Raw genomic sequence first — 25218 nt, forward strand, 5'->3', positions numbered from 1 at the left:
CTACTCCTGACACAATGTAGTCTACTACATGTGGAGAGAGAAAGGCAGGTGCTTCTCCACCTTGCACTATTATCGTGGACAACATCCTGCCAATGGTTCGATATACTCCATTTTGCAAGTGTAGGATGTTAAATTTCAGTGTGCATCCATTTAGTGTAGCTGAAAAATAACACACAAAAAAGTATATTCTGTACAGACCCCAAACTGATATCTTGAGATTGACAGACAAAAATGTATTACTTTTTTTTTTTTTTACTGTTTCAGACACACAGAACATAACAGATTTATTATCTGTAGTCATTTATTAACTTGTTAATGTTCTGTCAAACAATGTTCAGATCAGGTGGTTGTTGCGTTTGTAACATTATAAAAACGAGTGTCGTCAACAAGCCTTTAGGCCTTGAGTAAGTAAGTTAGTTAGTTTGACTGTGAAATCCTATTACCTTCAAAAGCACCACTGTCCTGAAAGATGGCCTTCACCAGTAAACGGAAAAACTCCCGCCTTGGCCCCCCAAGGTCAGCAGCATCTTCCTCTGTTTCATGTTCATCGCTTGCAAATGTGACATAAAGCATCTCACAGCTTTCTGCAAACTTGGGTCTCTTGAACTGACGCAAAGCAGTCGACCACACATTGGCTCAACTGATATGGAGTTGTCTTGTTCCTGGTGTAATGACTTTCTCACTATGAGCTCTAAGAAGACCTTCAATTTCTTCTTTGCTGAGCTTCTTAAAAGACCTATATAAAAAAGGGACAATGACAAACAGATCTTGGGGAAAAATGGAAATTTGCTGTACATTTGACTCAAGTGCACAGAGTTACAACATATAATTATGTTGTGATAGTCCATATTAAATTAGTCAGAAATGAGCAATTACCTTTGTAATTGTGTAACTGCAAAAAAATGATGCAAGTAAAGATGCAAATAAGATATTCAATTATCAAAGGTTACTTTCAAATCTTACCTTGAAATATGAACTTCACTCTGTCTATCAGACTCTTCTAGGAGGCTACGCTGAATTGCCTCTTCAAGAGCTTCATCTTCCTCCAGAAAAATAGGGCTAAGTAGATAAGAGATATTAGAAATCATAAAACATGTCAGCCTTGAAGAATTTCTCACACTACATCATTAAAAAAAAATATATATTAAATGTAAATCCTAAAGTTGCAGTCATTCAGCAAAAAAAACCCAAACATGCAAATTGGAAACTTGCATCAAAACAATATCCTAAACAACATCTAAAATGAAGGATTTCTTTAACCCCTAGACAACAGCTTACACAAATTCTGCCACATTATATGGAAACATCTGCTGTCCCTCATTTTCACTCTCTTGAATGCAGCTCTCTGTTTCCTGATGCTTGGCCTCACTTTCACCTGGTGTTGTAGACAACGCATGATGCACTGAACAAAGGAAAGAAGGTCAGCATGACTTGCTTCATAATGTTAACAGCCTTTATATATCCTTATATTAGTTTAAGTGAAAGTTGGGCACATATTCCTCCTTGGCTGTAATCACCTGTGATAATTCGTAAACATTAAAATGGTAAATGGCCTGTATTTGTATAGGGCTTTTACTAGTCCCCCCTAAGGACCCCAAAGCGCTTTACACACCCAGTCATCCACCCATTCACACACTGGTGAAGGCAAGCTACAGTTGTAGCCACAGCTGCCCTGGGGCAGACTGACAGAGGCGAGGCTGCCATATCGCGCCATCGGCCCTTCTGGCCAACACCAGTAGGCGGTAGGTGAAGTGTCTTGCCCAAGGACACAACGACCGAGACTGTCCGAGCCGGGGCTCGAACCGGCAACCTTCTGATTACAAGGCAAACTCCCAACTCTTGAGCCACGATCGCCCCAATCGGACAAATTAACGATGCTCTCATCAAACAAACCCCCCAGGAATTATTACGCACTGCAGTAACAAAATCTAACTGGTCATCGAGCTTAGAACCTCACTAGGTTTTCATTCACGTCACATACCTCGTCTTCTCCGGCAGACTGGACTTTCAAAGTCACTGTCAGACAGCTCTTCTGGTTCCTCCTGAGGGAAAAGAAAGCATGTTCTACATAAAATCAAATACAGTTGCACCAAATCACTGGTAACACAGAGGCACATGGCTGCACTAAAAACTGTTTACACCTGCTGAAACTGCAATATTAATTAATACAATTAATAAAATTATGTTAAGGGAACAGACTCACTTTTTAGACAATAAATATTTCTGCACTGCAATATAAAATGTTTACCTGTGCAGGTTTTTGTATCCCTGCCATTATATAGAGGCAGGTGGTGGAACAAATCGAGCCAACTTCTTGGCCACCCCAAAGAAAACTGCTAGAAACATTTGGTTTCATTAGTCGTTTACATCCTCTAATTGTACTCAAATACTCAAAAGGGAATGTCTGGCCAGTTGACAGTGCAAATGTTCTTCTGAAGATTGCTGCTATTTCTTCTCTAAGTTGTGCTTCAGACCAGTCAGGTGTAAAGGAGATCTTCCCAATAAGGCCATCTTGTGCTAGTTTTGCTCGTGAATCTCCTCTCGGTATGAGAAACATTGATGCTGAAGACAAGGGCAAGCACACAACATCTTTTGTATAGTGTTTGCAGGTCTTGTTTTTTCTCACAAAATGTGAGCGCGTAGCATGAGCTTGAGGAACTGATGGAATTCAAACACAGATACAGATAGACACCTATGCATTACAATACATCCGTAAGGTTTCTGTTATCTGTTCATTAAAAACAAACAAACAAACTGTAGACTCAGACCATCTTACTATTGTCTACCCATTACACAGAAAACTGAACCTTTTGTATCTTGTAGATTAGCATTTGGTGATTGTTGGTCAAGTTGGTGATTCAGTTCCCAGGTGCTCTAATCTAGAGCTCCCAATGAGTTTATCCGAGTATGACTGTGTGAGAATGTTGGACAGAAAAAGTGCTTGTATTAATCTGTGCATGTGAATGGGTAAATGAGATCTGTTGAGTACTCAATTAGAGTAGCAAAGGCCTGCAATTAGGTCAGTGTGTATTTGGACCCTAACAAGTTGTATTTTGTTGCCCGTTTACTGAAATATTTTCCAATCAAAATTATAGCATGGACATGATGTGCAGACTCAGCTTTAATTTAGGGTATCCATATTAAAATGATGATGTCATTATCAATTAAGCAGATAAAAGGCCTGGAATTGATTTGAGATGTAGTGTTCGCATTTTGAAAATTTTACTGTGAACAGACAACATGCGGTCAAAGAAAACATAACAGAAAAAAGAAAATTAAGAAATTAATACAGCCACTACAGTGACCATCAAAACGATGAAAAATATTGACGTAAAATTTATTTTGCGACACCACAGAACTGTCATGGTCCTGGGTCGGTGACCCAGCGCTTTTAGTTTGTTATCATTTTCTAGATGATGATTGTTTAAGTTCTGTGTTATTTTCGATCTGCCTCTGAGTCTGCGTCTGTATCTGTCTGTCTATGGTGTCTCCCCATCTGTTTGTGAATCTGTCTGTTTAGTTCAATGTCTTGTCTGGTTCCATGTATCTGCGTTTCCTGTTTTATTGTGAAGGTCCGTGTCGTATGTGAGTGTGATCAGTTTACGTTTCCCCTGTCCCGTCAGCCCAGATTCCTCCCAGCTGTGTTGTCCTCCTGTCTCTCATCCCCTGATTACTGGTGTGTGTATTTAAGCCCTGTGTGTTCTCCTGCCTGTTGCCGGTTCGTCTGTGTAACTCCGCGTCAGTCTGTGTTCCTCGGTGTCCTGCTCGTCTCTCTGCCTCTCTTCCCTTTTTTGTTTCATCTCAGGTTTGTCATTTAGCTTTCCCAGTTCAGGTCTTTAGTTTTGTCTTCCCTCTTGCCTGTTTTGCCTTCTCACCACTGTGTAAATAAACTCACCGGCATCTCATCCACTGCCTGCATCTTGGGTCCTTCTTCTAACTCCACACGGCTCGCCTCGGCAGCCGTGACAGTACGAACCGGCCAAATATGGACCCAGCGGCATTCGCACCTTCCAAGGAGCTTCGGGAGGAATTAACCGATTCAGTTTCCAGATGGACTAATCTGTGGCTAGAGCATGAGGGGGAGGAATTTCGTCATGCTCTGGAGGCCCGAATACAGCGGCTAGTTTCCAATCACCCCTGGTTGCTGGATTCACTTCACCCACTCCTACAGGACTTCATCCTCAACACGCTTCATCTTCACCCTCCAACTGTGACAGCTGACCTGCCTGGCTTACCGGAAGATTCTCTCCCCAGTCCACCAGAGGACTCTCTGCTGGACGCAATGCCGCCCGATCAGTCGGCTTCCCCCTCCTTCCGGGCAAAACGGCGGTCACGCCGCCGTCATCCTTCGCTTGCCAAACCAGCTCTCGGGGTCAGTGAGAGTGACGGTTTCATGTACATGCAGCCCCCCAGTGGCCAGCTCACACCAGCCCAGGCTTTTTACAAAGCACTGGGAATCATCCTCATTCCACCCAGCCCATCCACCTCACAGCAGGAGCAGCCACTTCAGAGCTGCCTCGCATCACCGTCCGCTTCCCCGGCCGCTCTCGCCCCTTCTCCCAGGCGGAAGCGACGTCCGCACGGCCGTCAGTTACCGGCGGATTCCGTGAGTCAGGAGCGCAGTGTTTTTTCTGCTCCATCTGAGCGTGCATTCATGAACACTGTCAGTTTTTCCTGAATCTAGTAATTCAATACCAGTCAACTCAGGGTTATTCAAATTTGAAAAGAGTAATTCGGAAACTGTTAATTCTTTGTCTGATACTCCAAGGTCCGTTAACACTCGCTCTGAGGATCTAGAGGACTGCTTTCATTCTGCCTCTTCCGAGTCCTCTGTTATGCCAACCCGGACTTTCAAACCAAAATCTGGAAATAAGAAAGACTATCTACCAGAAGCTCAGTTAGCCGCCCGGCCAGAAGCTCAGTTAGCCGCCCGGCCCGAAGCTCAGTTAGCCGCCCGGCCCGAAGCTCAGTTAGCCGCCCGGCCCGAAGCTCAGTTAGCCGCCCGGCCCGAAGCTCAGTTAGCCGCCCGGCCCGAAGCTCAGTCGCCACCTCCACCACCGTTGTCATCACAACCATTATGTCAGTCACCCCTAGTCCAGCCTCCTGTTCAGCAGCCGCTAGCCCGGCATCCTGTACCAATTGCTCCACCTGTAAAACAATACAAGTCAATTCAACCCGAAAAACACCATTCCTCGCCCGTCCATTCCAAGCAGAGGGACACACCTAGTAATAATGTCAACACTCCTCAAAGGCTGGCCAGTTCTGAAACTGAGGTGCACTCCAGGGCCTCCCCAGAGGCTGGGTTTCAGCCCCCAGCAGACTCCGGACCCCTGGAGGTTAAGAAGCCAGCTGAGGGCCGCACCCGGCTGTCGCTGCCTGAGCAGCGTCGATGCTCTATGCAGCTGCAGCCTGCTATGTGTTTGCCAGAGGCCACCGTGCCTGCTGGTCCTGTCCTGTCCCTGCCAGAGGCCCGTGTGCCTGCTGGTCCTGTCCTGTGCCTGCCAGAGGCCCGTGCGCCTGTTGGTCCTGTCCTGTGCCTGCCAGAGGCCCGTGCGCCTGCTGGTCCTGTTCTGTGCCTGCCAGAGGCCCGTGCGCCTGCTGGTCCTGTTCTGTGCCTGCCAGAGGCCCGTGCGCCTGCTGGTCCTGTCCTGTGTGTTCCAGGGGCCCCTGTGCCCACTGGTCCTGAGACTGTTCTCACTGGAGGGCCCGAGGAGCCCGTCCAGCCTTTTGCATCATCAGCTGGGGGGCCCGAGGAGCCCGTCCAGCCTCCTTGCTCGTCAGCTGGGGGGCCCGAGGAGCCCGTCCAGCCTCCTTCCTTGTCAGCTGGGGGGCCCGAGGAGCCCGTCCAGCCTCCTTCCTCGTCAGCTGGAGGGCCCGAGGAGCCCGTCCAGCCTCCTGCATCATCAGCTGGGGGGCCCGAGGAGCCCATCCAGTCTCCTTCCTCGTCAGCTGGGGGGCCCGAGGAGCCCATCCAGCCTCCTTCCTCGTCAGCTGGGGGGCCCGAGGAGCCCATCCAGCCACCAGCTGCTCCACCAGCAGCCTCATCCACGCTTGCAGCAGCAGTTTCATCCATGCCGCCACCTGCTTCAGCGCCTCCGTCTGCATCCTCCACGCCGTCGCCTGGTCCGGATTCAGCCTCCTCGCCGTCGCCTGGTCCAGCGCATGCTTCGGCTTCATCCGCTTCACCTGGTCCAGCCTCCGTGTCTTCATCCTCGCCTGGTCCAGCCTCCGTGTCTTCATCCTCGCCTGGTCCAGCTCCCGCATCACCTGCAGTGGCCTCCTCTTCAGCATCCTCATCAGCTGCTTTGCCTGGTCCAGCTTCAGCATCCTCATCAGCTGCTGCCTCGCCTGGTCCGGCCTCCGCTTCTGCTTCAGCCTCGCCTGGTCCGGCCTCCGCTTCTGCTTCAGCCTCGCCTGGTCCGGCCTCCGCTTCTGCTTCAGCCTCGCCTGGTCCGGCCTCCGCTTCTGCTTCAGCCTCGCCTGGTCCGGCCTCAGCTTCCTCATCATCCTCATCAGCCTCGCCTGGTCCGGCCTCAGCTTCCTCATCATCCTCATCAGCCTCGTCTGGTCCGGCCTCAGCTTCCTCATCATCCTCATCAGCCTCGTCTGGTCCGGCCTCAGCTTCCTCGTCATCCTCATCAGCCTTGTCTGGTCCAGCCTCAGCTTCCGCCTTGTCTGGTCCAGCCTCAGCTTGCGCCTCGCCTGGGGCTGCAGGGGCCACGCAGCCTTCAGGTCCCCTACTACCACCTCCACATCTTCGGTCATCTGCCAGGCCGCTTGTTGGGCATCTCCGCCACCGTGGACGCCCTCCTGAACGCCCTCCTGAACGCCGCCACTGCCTTCCGCGTGGCCGGCCTCCGGACTTGTTTCCACGCCGCCGTTGCCGTCCGCACGGTCGGCCCCCAGAACTGTTTCCACGCCGCCGTTGCCGTCCGCACGGTCGGCCCCCAGAACGGTTTCCACGCCACTGCCTACTGCGTGGCCGGCATCCGGACCTGCCCCGTTGCCATTCGCATGGTCGGCCTCCTGAACTTGACCATCTGGGCCTTTTTGGACTCTGTCCCTCCGTCCTGGGCCCCCTCCGCCCGCCCTGGTCGGGTTGTTTTCTGTTTTGTTTTGGTCCGTTTTTTCGTTTCTGCTGGGCTGTCTGGTGCCAGCCCTTGAGGGGGGGGGGGGTACTGTCATGGTCCTGGGTCGGTGACCCAGCGCTTTTAGTTTGTTATCATTTTCTAGATGATGATTGTTTAAGTTCTGTGTTATTTTCGATCTGCCTCTGAGTCTGCGTCTGTATCTGTCTGTCTATGGTGTCTCCCCATCTGTTTGTGAATCTGTCTGTTTAGTTCAATGTCTTGTCTGGTTCCATGTATCTGAGTTTCCTGTTTTATTGTGAAGGTCCGTGTCGTATGTGAGTGTGATCAGTTTACGTTTCCCCTGTCCCGTCAGCCCAGATTCCTCCCAGCTGTGTTGCCCTCCTGTCTCTCATCCCCTGATTACTGGTGTGTGTGTATTTAAGCCCCGTGTGTTCTCCTGCCTGTTGCCGGTTCGTCTGTGTAACTCCGCGTCAGTCTGTGTTCCTCGGTGTCCTGCTCGTCTCTCTGCCTCTCTTCCCTTTTTTGTTTCATCTCAGGTTTGTCATTTAGCTTTCCCAGTTCAGGTCTTTAGTTTTGTCTTCCCTCTTGCCTGTTTTGCCTTCTCACCACTGTGTAAATAAACTCACCGGCATCTCATCCACTGCCTGCATCTTGGGTCCTTCTTCTAACTCCACACAGCTCGCCTCGGCAGCCGTGACAAGAACAAATGATAGCGTATAATATGAAATGATAGATGTTTTCATATTGTCATATCGAACAGCCCTAATACAGAGGGTTCACTGCAAGGTGCAAGCCACTCATAAGCCTCAAGAATAGAAAGGCTAGAATGGACTTAACAAAAAAACAAACAAAAAAAAAACCATCTAGTAAAAGCCAGATAAATTTTGGAAAAACATTCTTTGGACAGATAAAACCAAGATCAACCTCTACCAGAATGATGGCAAGAAAAAAAGTATGGAGAAGGGTGGAACGACTCATGATCCAAAGCATACCACATCTGTAAAACATGGCAGAGGCAGTGTGATGGTTTGGGCGTGCATGGCTGCCAGTGGCACTGGTAGTGTTTACTGAATATGTGACACAGGACTGAAGCAGCTGAATGTGTTCAGAGACATACTTGTCTGCTTAAGTCCAGCTAAAAGTAGTCACATTGATTGGGCAGCATTTAATAATAAAGATGGAAGATGACCCAAAACATACAGTCCAAGCACCCCATGACTTTAATAAAGTAAAGAAATAGAATATTCTTGAATGGCCAAGTCAGTCACTGGATTTTAACCCAATTGAGCATACATTTCAGTTGTTGAAGACTAAATTTAGGACAGAAAGGCCCAAAAACAAACAGCAACTGAAAGCCAATGCAGTAAAGGCCTGGCAGAGCCTTAGTAAGGAGGAATGCCAGCATCTGGTGGTGTCCATGACTTCAAGACTTCAGGCTGTCATTGCCAACAAAGGGTTTTGAATAAAGTAATAGAAATTATCATTTTATTTTCAGTTATTTAATTTGTCTAATTACTTTAGAGCCTCTGAAATGATAGGATTGTGTTTACAAATTCATTTTTCCCCCTCACATTTTTATGCATTCATTTAGTCCAACCCACTGAATTAAAACTTAAAGTCTGCACTTCAACTGCATTGGAGTAGTTTCATTTTTAATTCATTCTGGCAATGTACAGAAGCAACATTAGAAAATGTGTCTGTATCCAACTACTTATGAACCTGACTGTATATCAAAACCAGTCAGCTAAGATAAGATAACATACCTTTATTAGTCCCACAAGGGGAAATTTCATGATAAATAAATTAAATGATATGTGTAAGAAGGCCTACCGAGCAGTATGGTATCCCAGTGGAGACGGCAGGTCTACTTGGTCCAGGTGCATTGCTGGATTCCTAAGGAAACATTTACATCAAGAACGACTGTTACCTACCTACCAAATAAATAAATAGAGTTGTATGATGCTCGATCTCTGTCTGCTGCCTACCAAATGAAATAATTGAGGACTAGCTAAGTAATTTAGCTTTGCTAGTTTTGCTAACACTGCTATCAACCCGTCCAAAATGCTATACAATAAACTTACCAAGTGCTGCGGCGTTTGTGAGGTCGCGGGTGCACTACCGCTGAATCGTTGGATGGCCGACAAAACGGCTCTTCCAATGTTTTCAGCTAAATCGCTGGACATGCTGGTAGGGAATAGTCGAAGCAGCTCATGGCAGTCAAAAGTGACCGTAAGAGGAGCGCAAACACAGAACCTGACCACGACCGGCACACTTTAGCGCGGGAGGTTTTCTTGAAGCTTTTATTTTGGTATTTCCGTTGACCCGTACAATAAATTTGCATATTAGCTAAATATTTAGTTTCCCGTAACATTTAGATTTAACATTTAACATTTAGATTTATATATAACATTTAGATTTAACATTTAACATTTAGATTTATATATAACATTTAGATTTAACATTTAACATTTGGATTTATATATAATATTTAGATTTAACATTTAACATTTAGATTTATATATAACATTTAGATTCAACATTTAACATTTACATTTATATATAATATTTACATTTAACATTTAACATTTACATTTAAATATAATATTTACATTTAACATTTAACATTTACATTTAAATATAATATTTACATTTAACATTTAGCATTTAGATTTAACATTTAACATTTAGATTTAACATTTAGCATTTAGATTTAACATTTAAAATCCTGTTTTAAATATGAAAAGTTACAAATATTTTACTAAATGTTGTAAAAAATGACTCGAAAAAACATGTTTTTGTAAGATTTAGAGCTAAATGTGGAAAAATGTTGCTGTTAATTTCAGCATGTTTCAGTTTACAAACGGCGCCCCATAGTTGTCATCATCCCCTGAGTAACCTCTAAACCACATTATGCTTGCTCAGAATTAAAAGGTATCATAATGTTGTGATGTGGAAATAGGTAGCAGCTGTACAGGTTTTATTGCTTTTTGTTTGCTTGGTTTTTACTCACGGAAACAAAAGGACTGGTTGGGCTTTCAAACAAGGGTGTAAATACAAAGGGGATTCTCTTTTCTCTCTTTAACATCAGATAGCTGTTATCACTGTTTTATCTATTTTAAAAAAGCAACTCGCAATTAGCATTAGCATTAGCATTAGCATTAGCATTATTTTTATGATTGTCTGAGCAGTTAAATGCTATAAAAGGATTTGACCCCATGCCTTATTTAGATTTCATATGAATTGCTTTCTTATTCAGGGACTTTTCATCAGGCAGAAAACAACTGACAGGCTTTTTATTATTTGAGCCTACGTTTCTGCATCCTTAGGATTTGGTTTGTCTCACCTATACACACTCCATTACGACCATTTTGGATTCAGGACACAGACATTCTCTATAATTCTAAGATTAGGCTTAAAATTTTACTCAAAGGTTTATACAAGTCAGACTGGATAATGGCTTCGACCTGAGATTGGTTCTGACAAAAGAGAATTTGTCATTCCCACTGTCACCAGCCGGTTGCTCCTAGGGCATTGAATGTTTTCTTTTAATGTAGTGGAGCCTTTAACTTACAATGTAAAGCACCTTGAATTACACTGAATAAAAGACCATGTTTAAACTCACCCCTTTACAGTTTCAGAACTGTGACTTTCGGCCTCATATCAACACCTACCAATGTCTCAAACCACCTCTGTGGTTGGTCATGCCACAATAGGTGTGTCCAGGAGTGCATTTTTCCATCACACATAAAGACTCATGCTGCACAGTGTCACACATACTGATGCTTTGTCCTTGTCACACTGTTTGAAATCACCATCTATCCCCTTTGTGCAATTTTCTGCTGCCATGTGTACAGTTCCCAAATGCTATTTTCAAAGATAATGAAGTGTAAGAACTAAGAAAAGTCTGCCTAAAAAGGTAAGTGATCTCACGGTTTTCACCTGAGAGACAGATATTTTCTGACTTTTCTTTCTGACTCTGTCACTGTTTAACCTTTGGAAAAGTTGTTAGTTTAATTTTATGTAAATAAACCCTTGTATAAATTAGCCGGAAATTCGAAGGCAAAGTTCTCATGTCTGCAACAGGAATCTTTTTGCGCAGTGGCTACTATTAGCCCTGCCTACTCCAACACTGGATGATATATTACAAAGTGGATTAAAGTGATAGACAGAGCAATATTCAAAAATACTGGTCTCTCAAATAGTGTGGCAAAATCCCTTTCATTTCACTTATAACCCACTTCTATATAGCATATTTGTTATTCACCCAAGTGTCTCATTTTCCCAACAAACCTTGATGGTTAGGATACATTTAATTATTTGAAAGTTAATTTTGGTCATAATTCAACTGTTTTTGTAACAGACTATTTATCTTTGTAGGGTTCAAGTAAGTCATAACCTAGTATTTCTATTTAAGCATCTCAAAGTAATGTATTGTTTTTTGCTGTAAGCAAACATTAAAAATCTGCAGTTAGCTTAAACATGATAGAAACAAATGAAATAAATACAATCAGAGAAATATGGACTGGTTCTTAAATGGACTGCTTCTTCTACTGCGCTTTTCTACTCTACCTGAGCACTCAGAGTGCTTAAAGAATGTTGCATGTAAAAATGAAAGAAGAAGGCCTTGTTTTTTTATCTGAAAGCAAATCTGTAATATAGTCAACTTTATTAGATCATTGTTTTTGTGATGTATTCTAATTTTAAGGAAAAAAGACACCAATGGGGATTGTTATCATTTAGTGAAAATGTTTTACACTGAAGATCAATACTGTTAAACATACATATCAGACAAAGGCAAATAAAGCTTAAACATACATACTCTTTCAAAAGCTCCTCAAAACAGAAAGAATGAACTTCAAAACCAATGCAAGAATGAATTACCCCTTAAAATTATAATAACACGCAGAGTATGGCATGATTTTAAAATATTACATAGTGTCTAATATATATGGAGCCCTGCAGGGGACATGGGAGAAAAAAAACTTAAGACGGACTTTTGCGAGATCTCGCAAAACAAACTCTGAATTCCAACAATGGCGGCAGCTACTTAGTTGTAATATTACTCTTTCTGGGTCACAAAATAAACTTTTAAGATATTTTGAGGCGTGAATGTAGTTGTGTAAACGTCAGATATCTGCTCGGTTTACAAGACATCACATATTTGCAAAAGTGCTCTGACGTTTTCGGAGATCCGACACCCACCATCTCGAAGCTAACGGGAGGTCGAGACCTACTACAACCGGGAGGAACACCGCTTTCCCGGCACATCGTGCCTCGACCTCCCGGTCGGCTTCGAGCTGGTGGCCTCCGAAGAATGCGGGCAAAACTTTTGCGAGATCCCGAGTTTGTTTTGCGAGATCTCGCAAAAGTCCGTCTTAATTTTTTTTTCTCCCATGTCCCCTGCGGGGCTCCGTAAATATACAATATTACACTAGTAAAATAGAAGCAGAGGTGATAGCTAAATGCTAGCTTTCCCACAATTTATGAGAAAATTAAAGTTCTAGTTGGTAAATGTACAATGTGTAAAATATCTGGTCAAGCACTGATATGAGTCAGTCTGCTGCCGTTCTGTCATGCCTTTGCTCAGCTTTCCACATGGTGAAGACTGCCACAGAATAGGTCACCAAATCCTTAGCTCTCTGAGGAAAATATGAGACATATATATATATATATATAGGGAGAGAGAGAGAGAGAAAATCTTAGACTTTAGATGGTAATTACAAATGCCACGAGAAAAGTATGAAACCTTTTCAAGTCTTAGATATACACTTTACCTGCCAACTTCTCTGTTGACCACTACTGGATCTTCCACCTTCTATTAGTCGAACAAAGAGAGATAATGATATGATAGGCTAATTTAGATTATAATGTAAACCTGTAAAATTAAAACAATAATGATCGAGTGATGTAAGGAAAAACATCTGTTACCATTCCAACAATCACAAGCTTTCTCCTTGAGAGTATAAATGAGGAAACCTATAACTATCAGACTTGTAACCAAAGCAGCACATAACAGAAAGAGAGTTGTGTTGGCTGTCTGCAAATCCCACATGTTGGGTGCTGTAAAATTAAAACAACCATTATTTTGGCAACATTATCAATTAAAACAAATATATTTTATTGATCACATGGGTATGTTGTGCAGAAGTGTAAAATTTACCTTTAATGTCCAGTTTTGATTCATTTCCAAAAATGATCTGTCCACATATGGCCACAGCACAGTAGTAAGGCCCAGGATCAGAGGAGCTGACGTTCCTTGAGAAGCTGTAGACACATTTACGTTGTGAGGGAGCTTCAGGGCTCCCACATTCATCACCACTGTTTCCATGAACATAAATGGAATGGGATTTGTCTGATCCAGCTCTGAACCAGTACACACTGGGATTTTCTGGACACGTTTTCTTCTCATACTTAGAGAGGACTGAACACTGCAGAGTCTCTTGGGCTCCTGAATGAATACGATCAGAAGATCGCATTTGTATGACATCAGGTTCTGGACCTTTTGAAAAAGATTAACATAAATAAATAAATGAACTTTATTGAGATGCCATTGAATTGAACATTTTAAAATTAGACTCATAAGCACATAGACTTTTTTTTTTTTTACCTTTGATGGTCAGAAATGTTCCCTCCAAAAAGGTCATAGCAAGCTGTCTGACTTTTATGCAGTAGTAAAAACCAGTATCACTTAGTTTAGTTTTACTGATTTGCATAATAAAGGTTCCAGGTTCTTGTTTTACTGTAATATGAGACGTATTGTTAACATCGTCATAATCAAAGGTGAATGTTCCTCCCAAGAATTCAAACTGGTTTCCAGAAACAAGTCTGATCCAAAATAATGTTTCCTGGTGCAAAAGTGTTGACTGGCGAATACACGAAAGTGTCACATTTTGTCCAACATCAACAGTCTTTGTCACAAAATTGTGATCATTTGAGCAACCTGGAAAAACAAACAAACAAAAAAAGTTATGATACTTGTAAACAAATACTATTACAAACAAGAAAGATAAACTGTTGTCTGCCACGTGCTAAATTACTGTGAGAACATATGCATGGTACTTTAATTATAACTGCAACACGTCTTTGATACATACTTACCCCCCATTCTGGCTGACAGCAGTAAATAAAATAGGACCATCATTTTCTTATTAAAACACATTTACATTGGAGCATATGATGATATGACCAGCTTTAAAATAGACGTGCAATGTGGGAGGGAACAATTTTAGATCAGTCTGATTGGCCTTGCTTTGCTTTCTCATTCACTATATTACCACAGTGGAAATATCAACTATATTTCCTACATAAACACATGAAACAACACCAATGAGTAGCACCGCTAGTCATTGGTGCTAGTATTTCTTTAGTGTTGTTTAATTCAAACACATTAAACATGAAAAGCTCTTTTCATTATATACATTTAGAAAGTTTTCAGCTGAAACTAAATAAATGAACTAAAATAGGTCTATAGAAAGATAAGACAGTTTTCAGCTAAATAAAAGATGTTTGTCTGACAAAGCAAAGACAAACTTGCAGTAATGTGAATCAGTTCAATGTCTTTCAGTTTCAAGCTTTTTGTATATCATGAGATAATAAATACTCTCTTCTTACCATTTTCTAAAATGTATTAAATACAGTCTCAGATGAACAACAACTCATGGTATATTACACAATTTCATGATTTATGTAGCAAAAATTGAACGAAAATGCTCAGGTTAACCTCACCTCATTCTAATATATTGTGTTTGTTATGCATCAAATGTGACACTGTGCATTATGATGATACATCTGGACTTTGGTTTCATCTATCCACAGGACATTGTGAATAATCTTTTTCATTATAGAATGATGGGATTGTCTGTCTTCCTTGGCATTGTGTTCACACACTAAAAAATACCTCCAAACTTTCAAAACTTTTGTTTTTACAGAGGTGGCTTATGATCAACTAAGTGTATTTGATTAGCATTACCCGGCTGCTACTTGCTCTTTAATCCCTGTGGAAGCAGTAGGGGTATGCCTCTGTTAAATAAATAATGTCACAGTGTTTCATGCCTTGTCCCGGGATTTATGTACGTATTAGAGCAGCGGTCCCCAACCTTTTTTGCGCCACGCACCGGTTTATGCCCGACAATATTTTCACGGACCGGCCTTTAAGGTGTCGCGGATAAATACAACAAAATAAAACTAGTACCGGTACCGAAAAAAAGAAAATTTATTCATAACACGCGTGAAAAGACCCAGGAAAACTGAGTAAATGATAAAAACGATAACAAAATAACGCTGAAAACCGATAAAAACCCTGAAAACCATACATTTCACACCTGAGCCTCAACTCTCGCGGCCCGGTACCAAACGACTCACGGACCGGTACCGGTCCGAGGCCCGGGGGTTGGGGACCGCTGTATTAGAGTATTCAGGATTTTAACTAACTGACGGTTTGCTTCTTTTAAAAACATGTACTCATTGGTTCTTCAAAAGTTAAACACTGTCTGTATACAACTTTAGCATTTTTTCCATTCAGTTTTGTTTTCAGTTCAGTATTTATGATGGTGTTAGCCTTGTTTTCAGAAAAAAAAACCAAGACACCATTTGACTACAATATTACATAAGCAAGCAAGCTAAGTCTGATCCACAAAGGAAAACATTCTGTGCGATACATGTTTTTATTAAACATTTGAACATAATACCACACAAACACTTGTAGAGGATATAAAGTCAGAGAGATACATGTTTTTAAAACGACAAGGAGCAGGCGCATCTAGTTCACGTAGAGCGGCTGCAAAACAACAACATACAAGCAGAGCTCAGCAGGCAGCACAACAAATTTTGGATCCTTCACTCTTAGTTAGCGGTGAGCACAGCACATGCCACGTCTGATGTGAAAGGGCCTTTATGCTGCGCAGTGTGACTCACAGCAATGGTCCTAGGTCTGCCCTGACTTTGTGTTAAAGTAATACTAAATTAATAATGGTATTTCTGAGCATTTGTATAGGACAACTTTATCCTTTCAAACCTTACTCATGTCATATCTCATGTAGAGATCCTCCAACTTCAAACTGTGTTACCCTACCAGGACCTGAAGCTCAGTAAAGAACCCCACCGACAGCCAAACCCACCTGTTGTCTGATTGGGTTGTTAAATTTGTGATTGACATGACACTGACCAATCAGCTGAAAGGAAGAAAAACCGGGTCAAAATTCATACTTGCAAGTTGAAACTCACCCATAAGCAGGGAACTTGAGTCCAGAGTTTTATAGGTAGTTTTTTGCTTTGTATCTGTAAGCAGATCTTAACAAAAATAATTTGTAAATATGTTTTACAAACACAAATCATTTTTTACACACACACACACACACACACACACACACACACACACACACACACACACACACACACTATTTTTCTTCTACAAATACACAAACAGATGATTTTCAGATATTTTGGTGTGCAAGGTTACAAAACTCTCAACTCACAACTAGTTGTGATTTACAAGTACAAAATATTTATGACCACAATTTGAGCCCACAGACTCCCACATATAAACTTGACACAGAGACAGGACTGAACTCAGACTTACAAACTTACATATGTGGCCTATACACCTTTTGAAAGTGTGAGATGAGAATGTGTGGTTTTGGATACATTTCCTCTTATTGTCCCCTGAAGCTTCGACACTTTTCTTCAACCTCACAAGTGAACAAATGCAAAGTAGCTCACAGTGCTCGAGAAATCCTCTTTTTTTTCTGTAAGTATTAAATGAGATATCTAATTTGAAATCATTTTTAATCTTTGAAATAAAGGGAACAATTTCTCACACGGTAATTCTTTCTAAACTAATGTATTAGATTTTGGCACATGGACTGTATAGTGTCTGTGTGTGAAAAGTAAATGCAGAAGTACCAAAAATCTGCATTCTTCTAAATGACGAGGAGGGTTGAAACGCTTAGTGGGGCAAACTGTGAGAAAAAAATAACTCTGCCATTCTTTAAGTAGCCAGAATAAAGGAAGTGATAACTTCTAACACACACCTATGTGTATTTTTACTAAATAGGCAGAAGGCAATTTCTGACATTTCCGCCAATGACCTGTTTGTGCTTTAGAAACACTCCTCACCGTGTGACTATTTGGGCAAGGAGAGAACATTAGCGCGAGGCAAGAGTGCTGCAGTACAATGACCTTAAAACTGACTGTTTTCATTCTGCTTTTTACACCAGGTAAGTGCACTTCTTTTTCAGTGTGAAAGACATGATGCACATCTTCTGTTTGTAATGTGCGATGTCTGAAAACTCAAATATACACAGCAAAATCTCCAGTGTTAAATTAACACTGGAGAGTGTCTATATGGGTCCACACCTCTGAGTGTTAAATACAACACTGTTGAGTGTTAAATTAACACTTTTGACAGTATCATATGTTTAAAAGTAACCTAGTCAGTTTTGAAGATTAACAATGGCTAACACTGAGCAGTGTTGGTTTTCTAACACTGGAATATTTCTAACATTTTGAGTTATTTTCCAGTGTTAGAAAATCAGCACTGCTCAGTGTTAGCCATTGTTAATCTTCAAAACTGACTAGGTTACTTTTAAACATATAACACTGTCAAAAGTGTTAATTTAACACTGGAGATTTTGCTGTGTATCTTAGCCATAGTTGTGTACTAATGTTTCTACAGGTAATTACATTGATATTGTCCTGTAGTGTTGAAACTGTTCTTATTTTCCTTTTTTCACAGCCCTGATTCTGGCTGCTGACCTTCTTCCACCGATTTCTTTGACTGCTGTTGAACCTGGTGACAATGTTACTTTAGTGTGTAATGTCTCTGGGGTGGAAATGAAATATTTCTACTGGCATAAACAGCCTCTTGGACATATGGTCCAAACTGTTGCCAAAGTCATCCGTGGCCAAAGCACTATTTCTGAGGAATTCAAAGATTCTCGTTTCACAGTTATAAAAAAGGCATCTCAGTATTTTCTAACTATCAGAAATGTCAGTAAAGAGCATGAAGCAACATATTTCTGTCACACTGGAACAGATTACTCTCCTAAATTCAGTGGAGGAACATTCTTGTTTGTGAATGGTACATTTTTTTTCTTTAATCTGTCAGTCTCACTGATCACCTTCAATTTTTAATTAACTAAAAATAGTTTATGTTATGAATTTGTCTGATTCACAGATCACAGTAACCAGAAATGTGTCTACGTGAAACAAAGTCCACAGAGGGCATCGGTTCTTCTGGGACACTCAGTGACACTAAATTGTTCGCTTCTCTCGAAGAACAAAGAAACTGCTGTCCAGTGTTCAGATGAACACACAGTGTACTGGTTGAGAGCTGGACCAGAAGGATTTGATTTAAACATCATTAACACTCACAGGAACAGCAGAACTGAAGATGTGAAGAGAAGTTGTGTCTTCAGCCTGTCCAAAACGATACAGAACTCCTCTGATGCTGGGACTTACTATTGTGCTGTGGTCACATGTGGAAAGATCCTGTTTGGTAATGGAACTCAAGTAGAGACACGTATGTAGTGAACATTGGTATTTAAATCAGAAACTAGCTTGCTTTTTCTTTTTTTTTAGAAAATTGTTTTACTCATTTCATCAGTAAATCAATATTTGTATCAATATCTTATAGACTGATTTCGAATACACGAGCATAACTCCCAATAGTCTGTATAAAATAAATATGATAAATTTCCATAAAAATCAGGACCTGAATTAGAACCTGTTGTCCTTGCTCTTGGAGTACTGCTGGCCTGCTGTGTTTCTGTGATTGCCTTTCTTCTTTTCTACATAAAACAAAGGAGCACAACAAAGGAGCACTGCAGAGGTAGGTTAATACATACACACACACACAAAATACACACACACACCCATATATACATATATATATATATATATGGACTGCTCCACCTTCCCAACAGTTATAGAAAAGATCCTTAGCAAGTTACCTTGCCAACTTGGGTCAGCAAATTTCTCCTAACCCTAAGTAAGGAATCCACAAAGGACTTAGAAACAGTACATTTCACGTGTGTTTCATTACACGGTGAATACATCATTCCAGTTAAGCCAAAAGAACTTTATTGCCTTCTAAAAGCCTGTCAGTAAAATGTCACAAACAGGACAGGAGACAGGGTGCAACCCTAATCACCTGATTGCTTCGTGTGTATTTAAGTCCTCCGTCTTCCTGTGTTCAGGGTTGCATCGTCTGTGTTACCTGCCACCATGTTGTCACAGTCGTCACAGTCATAGTCATTGTTGTTTATAGTTGAGTTTAGCCACTGTCCTTGTTGTTTTGTCACGCCACCTTGTATCAGCCATAATAATGGCTCGCCTTTTGTATAAAGTTCACTTCCATCTCCTTGCCTGTGTCTGCTCCTGGATTCACCTCACTCACTCCACTCGGTCTGCCCTGCAGACAGTGACATCCAGGTCCCAACCACTAGATGCATTCTGTCTGTTTATAAGTGGCCCTTAATAAAACAGTGTCATGACAGCTGTAACCATATTCCTCATATGTAAACTCAAAAATTCAAAACTCCTTTACCTTTTCTCTTTATAGGGGAAATGCATGCCTCCAGTCATTTTGGACAGGACGTGTCAAATGTGGCTCAAGCAGTTTTGGTAAATATACCTTTGGACATGCTGCAGTATGTCTTGTGGAGAGGACATGCATAATATCATACTCACAGCATATAAGTTATATATTATAATCTTGTTTTGCCATTTTGTTAAATGTGTTCCAATATCATTATATAATAAACTGGAATAAAGTTACAAGGTAAACAGCAAAGTCTTAAATTAAATATGTAACTTATTAATAATTCTAATCTCAGTAATCTCATTTAAATTCATCCTGATTCTCCACCCATCAAATCTGAAATATGTGTCATTTCAGCCTATGAACTATTCATCGGTGCATTTCTCTGCAACAAGTGTAAAAAGAGGGAAGAAGAGGAGAGAGTCACTGCAAGACTATGTGTACACTGATGTTAAAGACCACCAGCAACGCTCTGTATAAGCCAAGGGCAGAAGCCAGATGCTCTGACCTTTTTAACTTTTGCTAACAAAAGTTTAATATTTGGAGACCATTCCCCAATGCAAATACTGTTTATTATCTAAAGACTCAGATCAGCTCAAGTGGGAGAGAACGTCTTCTTAAATTCCATGTATATATCAATATATGCCTATGCTTAGGGTCACATGGGGGATGGAGGTTATTTCAGCTGTCATAAGGTGAGAGGAAGAGCACATCTTGGACAGATCACCAATCAGTCATGGTAAATGGTAAATGGCCTGCATTTGTATAGCGCTTTACTCAGTCCCTAAGGACCCCAAAGCGCTTTACACTACATTCAGTCATTCACCCATTCACACACTGGTGATGGCAGCTACATTGTAGCCACAGCTGCCATGGGGTACACTGACAGAGGCGAGGCGACAGAGCGCTACACGTCCACATTCACACCAACCAACTCAATTACAGGATGTATTTTGCCTTTGACCTTAAAAAGGTGCAAAACAACAGACATTTGTTGTGGACAAGAGTTTGGCAAATGTTTTTTTATTTACATAAGTGGAGACATTTTTACAATATGAATAAATTCTGTATGATAAAGACTGGTCCAGATTTGTACAATAAATCATACAATAAGCTCACTGCTGCAGTTTTTTGTCTTGATACAGATTGTAATGTAAGGTTCTTAAAACCACTGATCGTTTTTAATGTTGAAATCTGTAAACGTCTCTGATATACGGTTACTCTGGATAAAGTGCCTTTACGTGTAGAAAAACTGCAGGTGGGATATAAAGTTGCATTTACTCAGCATAATAACCATGACCACAAAAATAGAATAGAAATATTCATTTATTTTATTTAAATCAAATAAAATTTGTAACTTTGTTGTAAAAAAATTAAGAAATGTGGGAAAGGGGAGCACTGGAAACTATGTATATTACGTAGCTGGGCATCTCATCACGTGTATTGTTTTAATTGGTTTTTTGAAGTATTTGGAGGATTTTTTTTCTTTACAGCAGGTTGAAAGGAGATGGCATGAGATGAGAGAACAACAAATACCACTCATGGCCAGATTAGACAAGAATGTTGTATATTCTGGCTGAATGGAAGAATGAGATTCATTCAGTATACAATACTGAGTACTACAGCTTATAGGCATTAAAGATAAGCCAACATCAACAAGGTGATCACATACCAAGTGATGCTAAACAGGTTTGCTAATTCAGTGATCCAGCCCTAAAGTCTTGCAAGTCATGTTGATCTTCTGCATCTTCACTGCTTTTGCACCTTTTAATGCACCTCTGTTAGCTTTCATCATGGTAAAGACAGCAGCAGAAAACAACCACGTGTCCTTATTCTGGGAAAAAGATAAATAAAAATATTAGCAATATTGAATGCTAAACACCAATACATTTTGATTATTTTACAGAGATAACCCAAGCTTTACCTGTTGATTTTTCTGAGCGCTGAATCTTTTCTGTGGAACAGCACCTTGTTTATGGAATATATCGATAAATATTAATAGAAATGCAAAACTTTGTACTTTAATTATTTTTAGCTAAAACACTGTGGTAAACTTTAATTGCCTGAGAAATGATCACTAAGGTTTTTCTTGATGAGGACAGCTATAACGTTTTGTTTAAATTCGATGGGATAGCTATGATTAACTTATATTACCTTCACAATTATCCCTGCTGTTTTTCTTTGACATGCGAATCAGGACAGCTATAACAATCAGACATATAGTCAAGACAGCACACAGCAGAAGAATAACTGTACTGGCACCCTGTGACCACGTACAGTCTCCTGGAACAATAACAAAAGAAGAGAAATACAGTAACAGATGAGTAAAAGTCAACCTACTGATTAGATTCCTATAAATGTGAAATTTTACACCCAAATACTAATTATGGTCTATACACTTACATTTTTAAATATTCAAATGAACAGATCATGGTACACCTACCTTGAATATTCACTTCAGTTCCATTTCCAAATAATATCTCCCCACATGTGGCCACAGCACAGTAGTAAGTCCCAGCATCAGAGGAGCTGACGTTCTTAGAGAAGCGATAAACACATCTCTTCTGAGTCTCAGATCGATTCTCACATTCATCATGTGTATTTCCATGAGTATAGATGATGTTTGGATGAGATTTATTTGATTCGGCTCTGAACCAAAAGACACTAAGATCTTCTGAACATGTTGCTTTGTCAAAGACAGAGATGATCGAACATTGCAGAGTCACTGATTCTCCTGGATGGAGTGGGTCTAATACTGGAGGCCACTGAACAACAGTATAGTTTGATGTCATCTGAGTATTTCCTGTGTATTACAAAAGATACAGAGATGCTTTAAAGCTTATAGTAGAAACTTTAAAGTTTGTAAAAGTAGCTCAGTCTTACCTTTTACTGACAAATACGTCTCACTCCACTGAATGGGATACATCCACTCAGCTATTCCACAGTGATAGATTCCCTCATCCTCTTGGACTGTCTTCAGAACGGTCAGGTTGCAAACATTATTAGCATTTTCCACATTAAATCTCTTTCTAGAAAATTCAGGACTATATTCAGGTGGTGCTGATTTTGACAATGTCACAATTAATTTAAGACCATCTCCAGCACTCTGCTTGTACCAGTGGACTGTTATACTGCCGAATTCTTTAATGGGCAAAGCACATGTTAATGTTGCTGCTTCACCGAGCTGAACGGTTTTTACTGGGACCAGAGAATCTGAAGAAAAAGAAAAACAAATAGAAAAAGTGTTACAAGAAAAAAAAGAAACATTTAAATGATAATTGTATTAATTGTAATTTTAGTATGTAGAGTTTCAACAAAGAAAATTATTAGTGAAAATAAAAAAGCGCTTAAATTCTCTATAAAAGTTAAGAAAATTATTATAGAGAATAATGAAAAACCACTTACACCCTCGATGAAGAAAACTCAGTGTAATCCATACCATGATCATCTTGGCAATGTCTTTTGCTAGAGGCGTTCTTCATATTTCAGCTAGAAGAGGAGGTGGGATTGTTTTAGACTAACCTGTAAAATGCTGCTGATTGGTTATCAAACAGGTCATTTCAGAAGTCGTCTTCCTGTCACATTAGTCCGATCCTTCATTTTGTAAAACATCACTTGTCTTTTAGCTTTCATCACAGTTATCCAAGTTGTTTACTTTTTTCGTTTGATGGTTGTTTTGAATGTTTTTGTGTACAAGTTGTGTTCTGACTGATTGGTCTTCTGGTCTTTTGACTTGAACACTGGTAGCTTTGTTTTGTCATATGTACTTCATTCTGCTTATGTCGTGCCTCAAGGCACGTCATGCTGTAGGTTACAGAACCTACAGTATTTGGAGGAAAAGCTCAACAAATGACCCCCTATAATTAACCACTTTGAGTTGGTGAGAAGGATAAACTAAGTTTTAACAGGAACAAACCTCTGTCAGAACCAGGTTTAGGTAGTGGCAATCTACCATGACCGTTTCTGTGCTATGTTGAATTCTTTAACCAGACTGAAACACTTCAAATAAGTCAATTATCTGCCAATGATCATTTGAAATGGTTTCTCAGCGGCTTCTTCTCTGACTCCACCTTATGGTAGAGCTGCTCTTCCAAGTTTATTCTCTCCCACACCTGCAAGTTATTATCCATGTTGAGACTGCTACCTTAAGGACCAGCTGTGGCTGTGATGCTCCGCCAGATCATTCTGTCCATTTTAATAATTCTTGGATCTGCACCCCACTCGCTCATCAGAAGCTCATCAGCTGTGTGGACTTTCACTGGTGGCTTTGCACCCTGTGCTGACCTCCATCTCTGTCAGTACATAGACGTCAACCCAAGAACAGATTCAAAACAGAGGAAACAGCAATATAGGTTTTCACAAGCTTAATTGCTAAACACAGGACTAAACAGTGACATGAGGGAGAGAAGCTTGGCGGAGAGTCAGAAACTGTAAACAAAGGTTTGTTTCTACATGAGCTTTGATCATTCTCTGTAAGATTAAGCTCAGCTATTGAACGGCGTATATTTTAAAGTAAAGGCTTTAAAACCAAGTTAGTACAAACGTCACTAATGTCACATGACTTTGCCGACATGTGGCCAACAGGAATGTTTTCATGTTCTTCGTTATTAAACATTTGCACATAAATAAGTGACATAATATTCAGTACTTACTTAAAGTTTACTCTTCGGGCGCCCCTCATCCGCCGTTTTTTTTCGGTAAAACTATCCACACCCATCACCGCCCTATGCATTCTGGGATATGTTGGGCCATGAAGTCTACACCGCCACGTCCTTGAAATTCAGGGAAATGAAGGACGCATTTGAGGCAGCCTTCGAATTGGGACAGCCTTCGTCGCGTCGCTGTGACGTAATCGGCCTTAAAATGCGGCCTTTAAGGCTGCAGACGCTGAATTGGGATACATCTGCTTGTTTCTTGAGAATGTGGAATATAATTTTCAGTCATCATACTGGTTATGTGAAATAGGCATTAACTCTATCAATTATACTGGGGTTTTCTTGGTTGATTGTTTTATTTCACTTTATGAAAAACAATCACAATTGTGATACATGGAAACTTTAGCATTGCTATGATTTTGCTTTCAACCAAGCATGTACAAAGAGGCCTTTCTTCCTCTTATACTTCCTCTCTCTTCCTTTTCTCTCTCTTTCTGTAATATCAAGTAACAGCTACCACTGTTTTATCAAAAAGCAATAGGTGTGAAAAGGTTAGACGCATCCTCACACCTTTTTCTCCCTCATGAGCTGACCGTTTCACACTTTCATGTTTTTTGTGTTTGTTTGTAGTTACAGAGAGAACTATCAACAAAGAGAAGGTAAAGTGCAAATCATTAACCAACCACACACTGGAGATTTTAGTAAAAATGCTATGATGGGAAATCTCATGAACCGTTGATACTTGAACTGTTCCAGAAAGTCATGGGGATAATCGAGATGTTTTCTGGTAAAATGTGAGATCAGCCTTTGTGTTCTTTTTGATTAGCACTTTTTTTTCCCACCTTGGAGCCCTACATAGACTCAATATTTTCCAGGTCTCTTTCTTATTATTAAATGATGGTCACTGATGTTACCTGAAGAATGTAGTTCTCTA

General features: G+C 40.9%; 4 protein-coding genes across 5 annotated transcripts; 1 reads left to right on the forward strand and 3 right to left on the reverse strand.

Moving 5' to 3' along the window:
- Positions 1–275: 275 nt before the first annotated feature.
- Positions 276–2475, reverse strand: LOC146716806 (uncharacterized). Of its 2 annotated transcripts, none has more exons than XM_085435338.1 (5): positions 2249–2475; positions 1982–2042; positions 1279–1402; positions 983–1059; positions 276–736 (listed from the first exon to the last, which is right to left on the reverse strand). In XM_085435338.1, the coding sequence occupies exons 1-5, from the start codon at positions 2354–2356 to the stop codon at positions 477–479; spliced, it is 630 nt and encodes a 209-aa protein (XP_085291464.1). In that variant the 5' UTR covers positions 2357–2475; the 3' UTR covers positions 276–476. The 2 variants fall into 2 exon arrangements, with proteins under 2 accessions (XP_085291464.1, XP_085291458.1); XM_085435332.1 differs by having other exon boundaries at positions 592–736; positions 964–1059.
- A 9555-nt stretch (positions 2476–12030) lies between these two features.
- On the reverse strand, positions 12031–14250 carry LOC146716807 (uncharacterized). Its single transcript, XM_085434786.1, has 5 exons — positions 14190–14250; positions 13699–14031; positions 13252–13590; positions 13020–13151; positions 12031–12047 (listed from the first exon to the last, which is right to left on the reverse strand). The coding sequence occupies exons 1-5, from the start codon at positions 14248–14250 to the stop codon at positions 12031–12033; spliced, it is 882 nt and encodes a 293-aa protein (XP_085290912.1).
- A 2950-nt stretch (positions 14251–17200) lies between these two features.
- Positions 17201–20776, forward strand: LOC146716808 (uncharacterized). Its single transcript, XM_085468505.1, has 6 exons — positions 17201–17305; positions 17824–18168; positions 18265–18609; positions 18799–18918; positions 19651–19712; positions 19987–20776. Exons 1-6 carry the CDS (start codon positions 17263–17265, stop codon positions 20107–20109), a joined length of 1038 nt encoding a protein of 345 aa, XP_085324631.1. The 5' UTR covers positions 17201–17262; the 3' UTR covers positions 20110–20776.
- A 6-nt stretch (positions 20777–20782) lies between these two features.
- Positions 20783–23081, reverse strand: LOC146716809 (immunoglobulin superfamily member 3-like). Its single transcript, XM_085468493.1, has 6 exons — positions 23035–23081; positions 22513–22842; positions 22073–22432; positions 21784–21912; positions 21554–21597; positions 20783–21463 (listed from the first exon to the last, which is right to left on the reverse strand). Exons 1-6 carry the CDS (start codon positions 23075–23077, stop codon positions 21329–21331), a joined length of 1041 nt encoding a protein of 346 aa, XP_085324619.1. The 5' UTR covers positions 23078–23081; the 3' UTR covers positions 20783–21328.
- Positions 23082–25218: the final 2137 nt, after the last annotated feature.

The sequence above is a fragment of the Copadichromis virginalis genome, linkage group LG2 (genome assembly GCF_057382275.1).
Source record: "Copadichromis virginalis isolate Kocher_CV1m ecotype Utaka linkage group LG2, C_Virginalis_male_GT1.1, whole genome shotgun sequence".
Classification (NCBI taxonomy): Eukaryota; Metazoa; Chordata; class Actinopteri; order Cichliformes; family Cichlidae; genus Copadichromis; species Copadichromis virginalis.

Excerpts from the sequence above, each read along its gene's own strand:
- LOC146716806 (XM_085435338.1), bottom strand. The coding sequence starts at position 2,356 with ATGAAACCAAATGTTTCTAGCAGTTTTCTTTGGGGTGGCCAAGAAGTT. Across the intron at positions 1,403-1,981 it reads AGTCTGCCGGAGAAGACGAG|TGCATCATGCGTTGTCTACA; the intron begins GTATGTGACGTG and ends TCCTTTGTTCAG. Across the intron at positions 1,060-1,278 it reads TATAATGTGGCAGAATTTGT|CCCTATTTTTCTGGAGGAAG; the intron begins GTAAGCTGTTGT and ends TTATCTACTTAG.
- LOC146716807 (XM_085434786.1), bottom strand. The coding sequence starts at position 14,250 with ATGTGTTTTAATAAGAAAATGATGGTCCTATTTTATTTACTGCTGTCA. Across the intron at positions 14,032-14,189 it reads GCTGTCAGCCAGAATGGGGG|GTTGCTCAAATGATCACAAT; the intron begins GTAAGTATGTAT and ends TTGTTTTTCCAG. Across the intron at positions 13,152-13,251 it reads ATCAAAACTGGACATTAAAG|CACCCAACATGTGGGATTTG; the intron begins GTAAATTTTACA and ends TTAATTTTACAG.
- LOC146716808 (XM_085468505.1), top strand. The coding sequence starts at position 17,263 with ATGACCTTAAAACTGACTGTTTTCATTCTGCTTTTTACACCAG. Across the intron at positions 17,306-17,823 it reads CATTCTGCTTTTTACACCAG|CCCTGATTCTGGCTGCTGAC; the intron begins GTAAGTGCACTT and ends CTTTTTTCACAG. Across the intron at positions 18,169-18,264 it reads AACATTCTTGTTTGTGAATG|ATCACAGTAACCAGAAATGT; the intron begins GTACATTTTTTT and ends TCTGATTCACAG.
- LOC146716809 (XM_085468493.1), bottom strand. The coding sequence starts at position 23,077 with ATGATCATGGTATGGATTACACTGAGTTTTCTTCATCGAGGGT. Across the intron at positions 22,843-23,034 it reads GAGTTTTCTTCATCGAGGGT|ATTCTCTGGTCCCAGTAAAA; the intron begins GTAAGTGGTTTT and ends CTTTTTCTTCAG. Across the intron at positions 21,464-21,553 it reads GCGCTCAGAAAAATCAACAG|AATAAGGACACGTGGTTGTT; the intron begins GTAAAGCTTGGG and ends TCTTTTTCCCAG.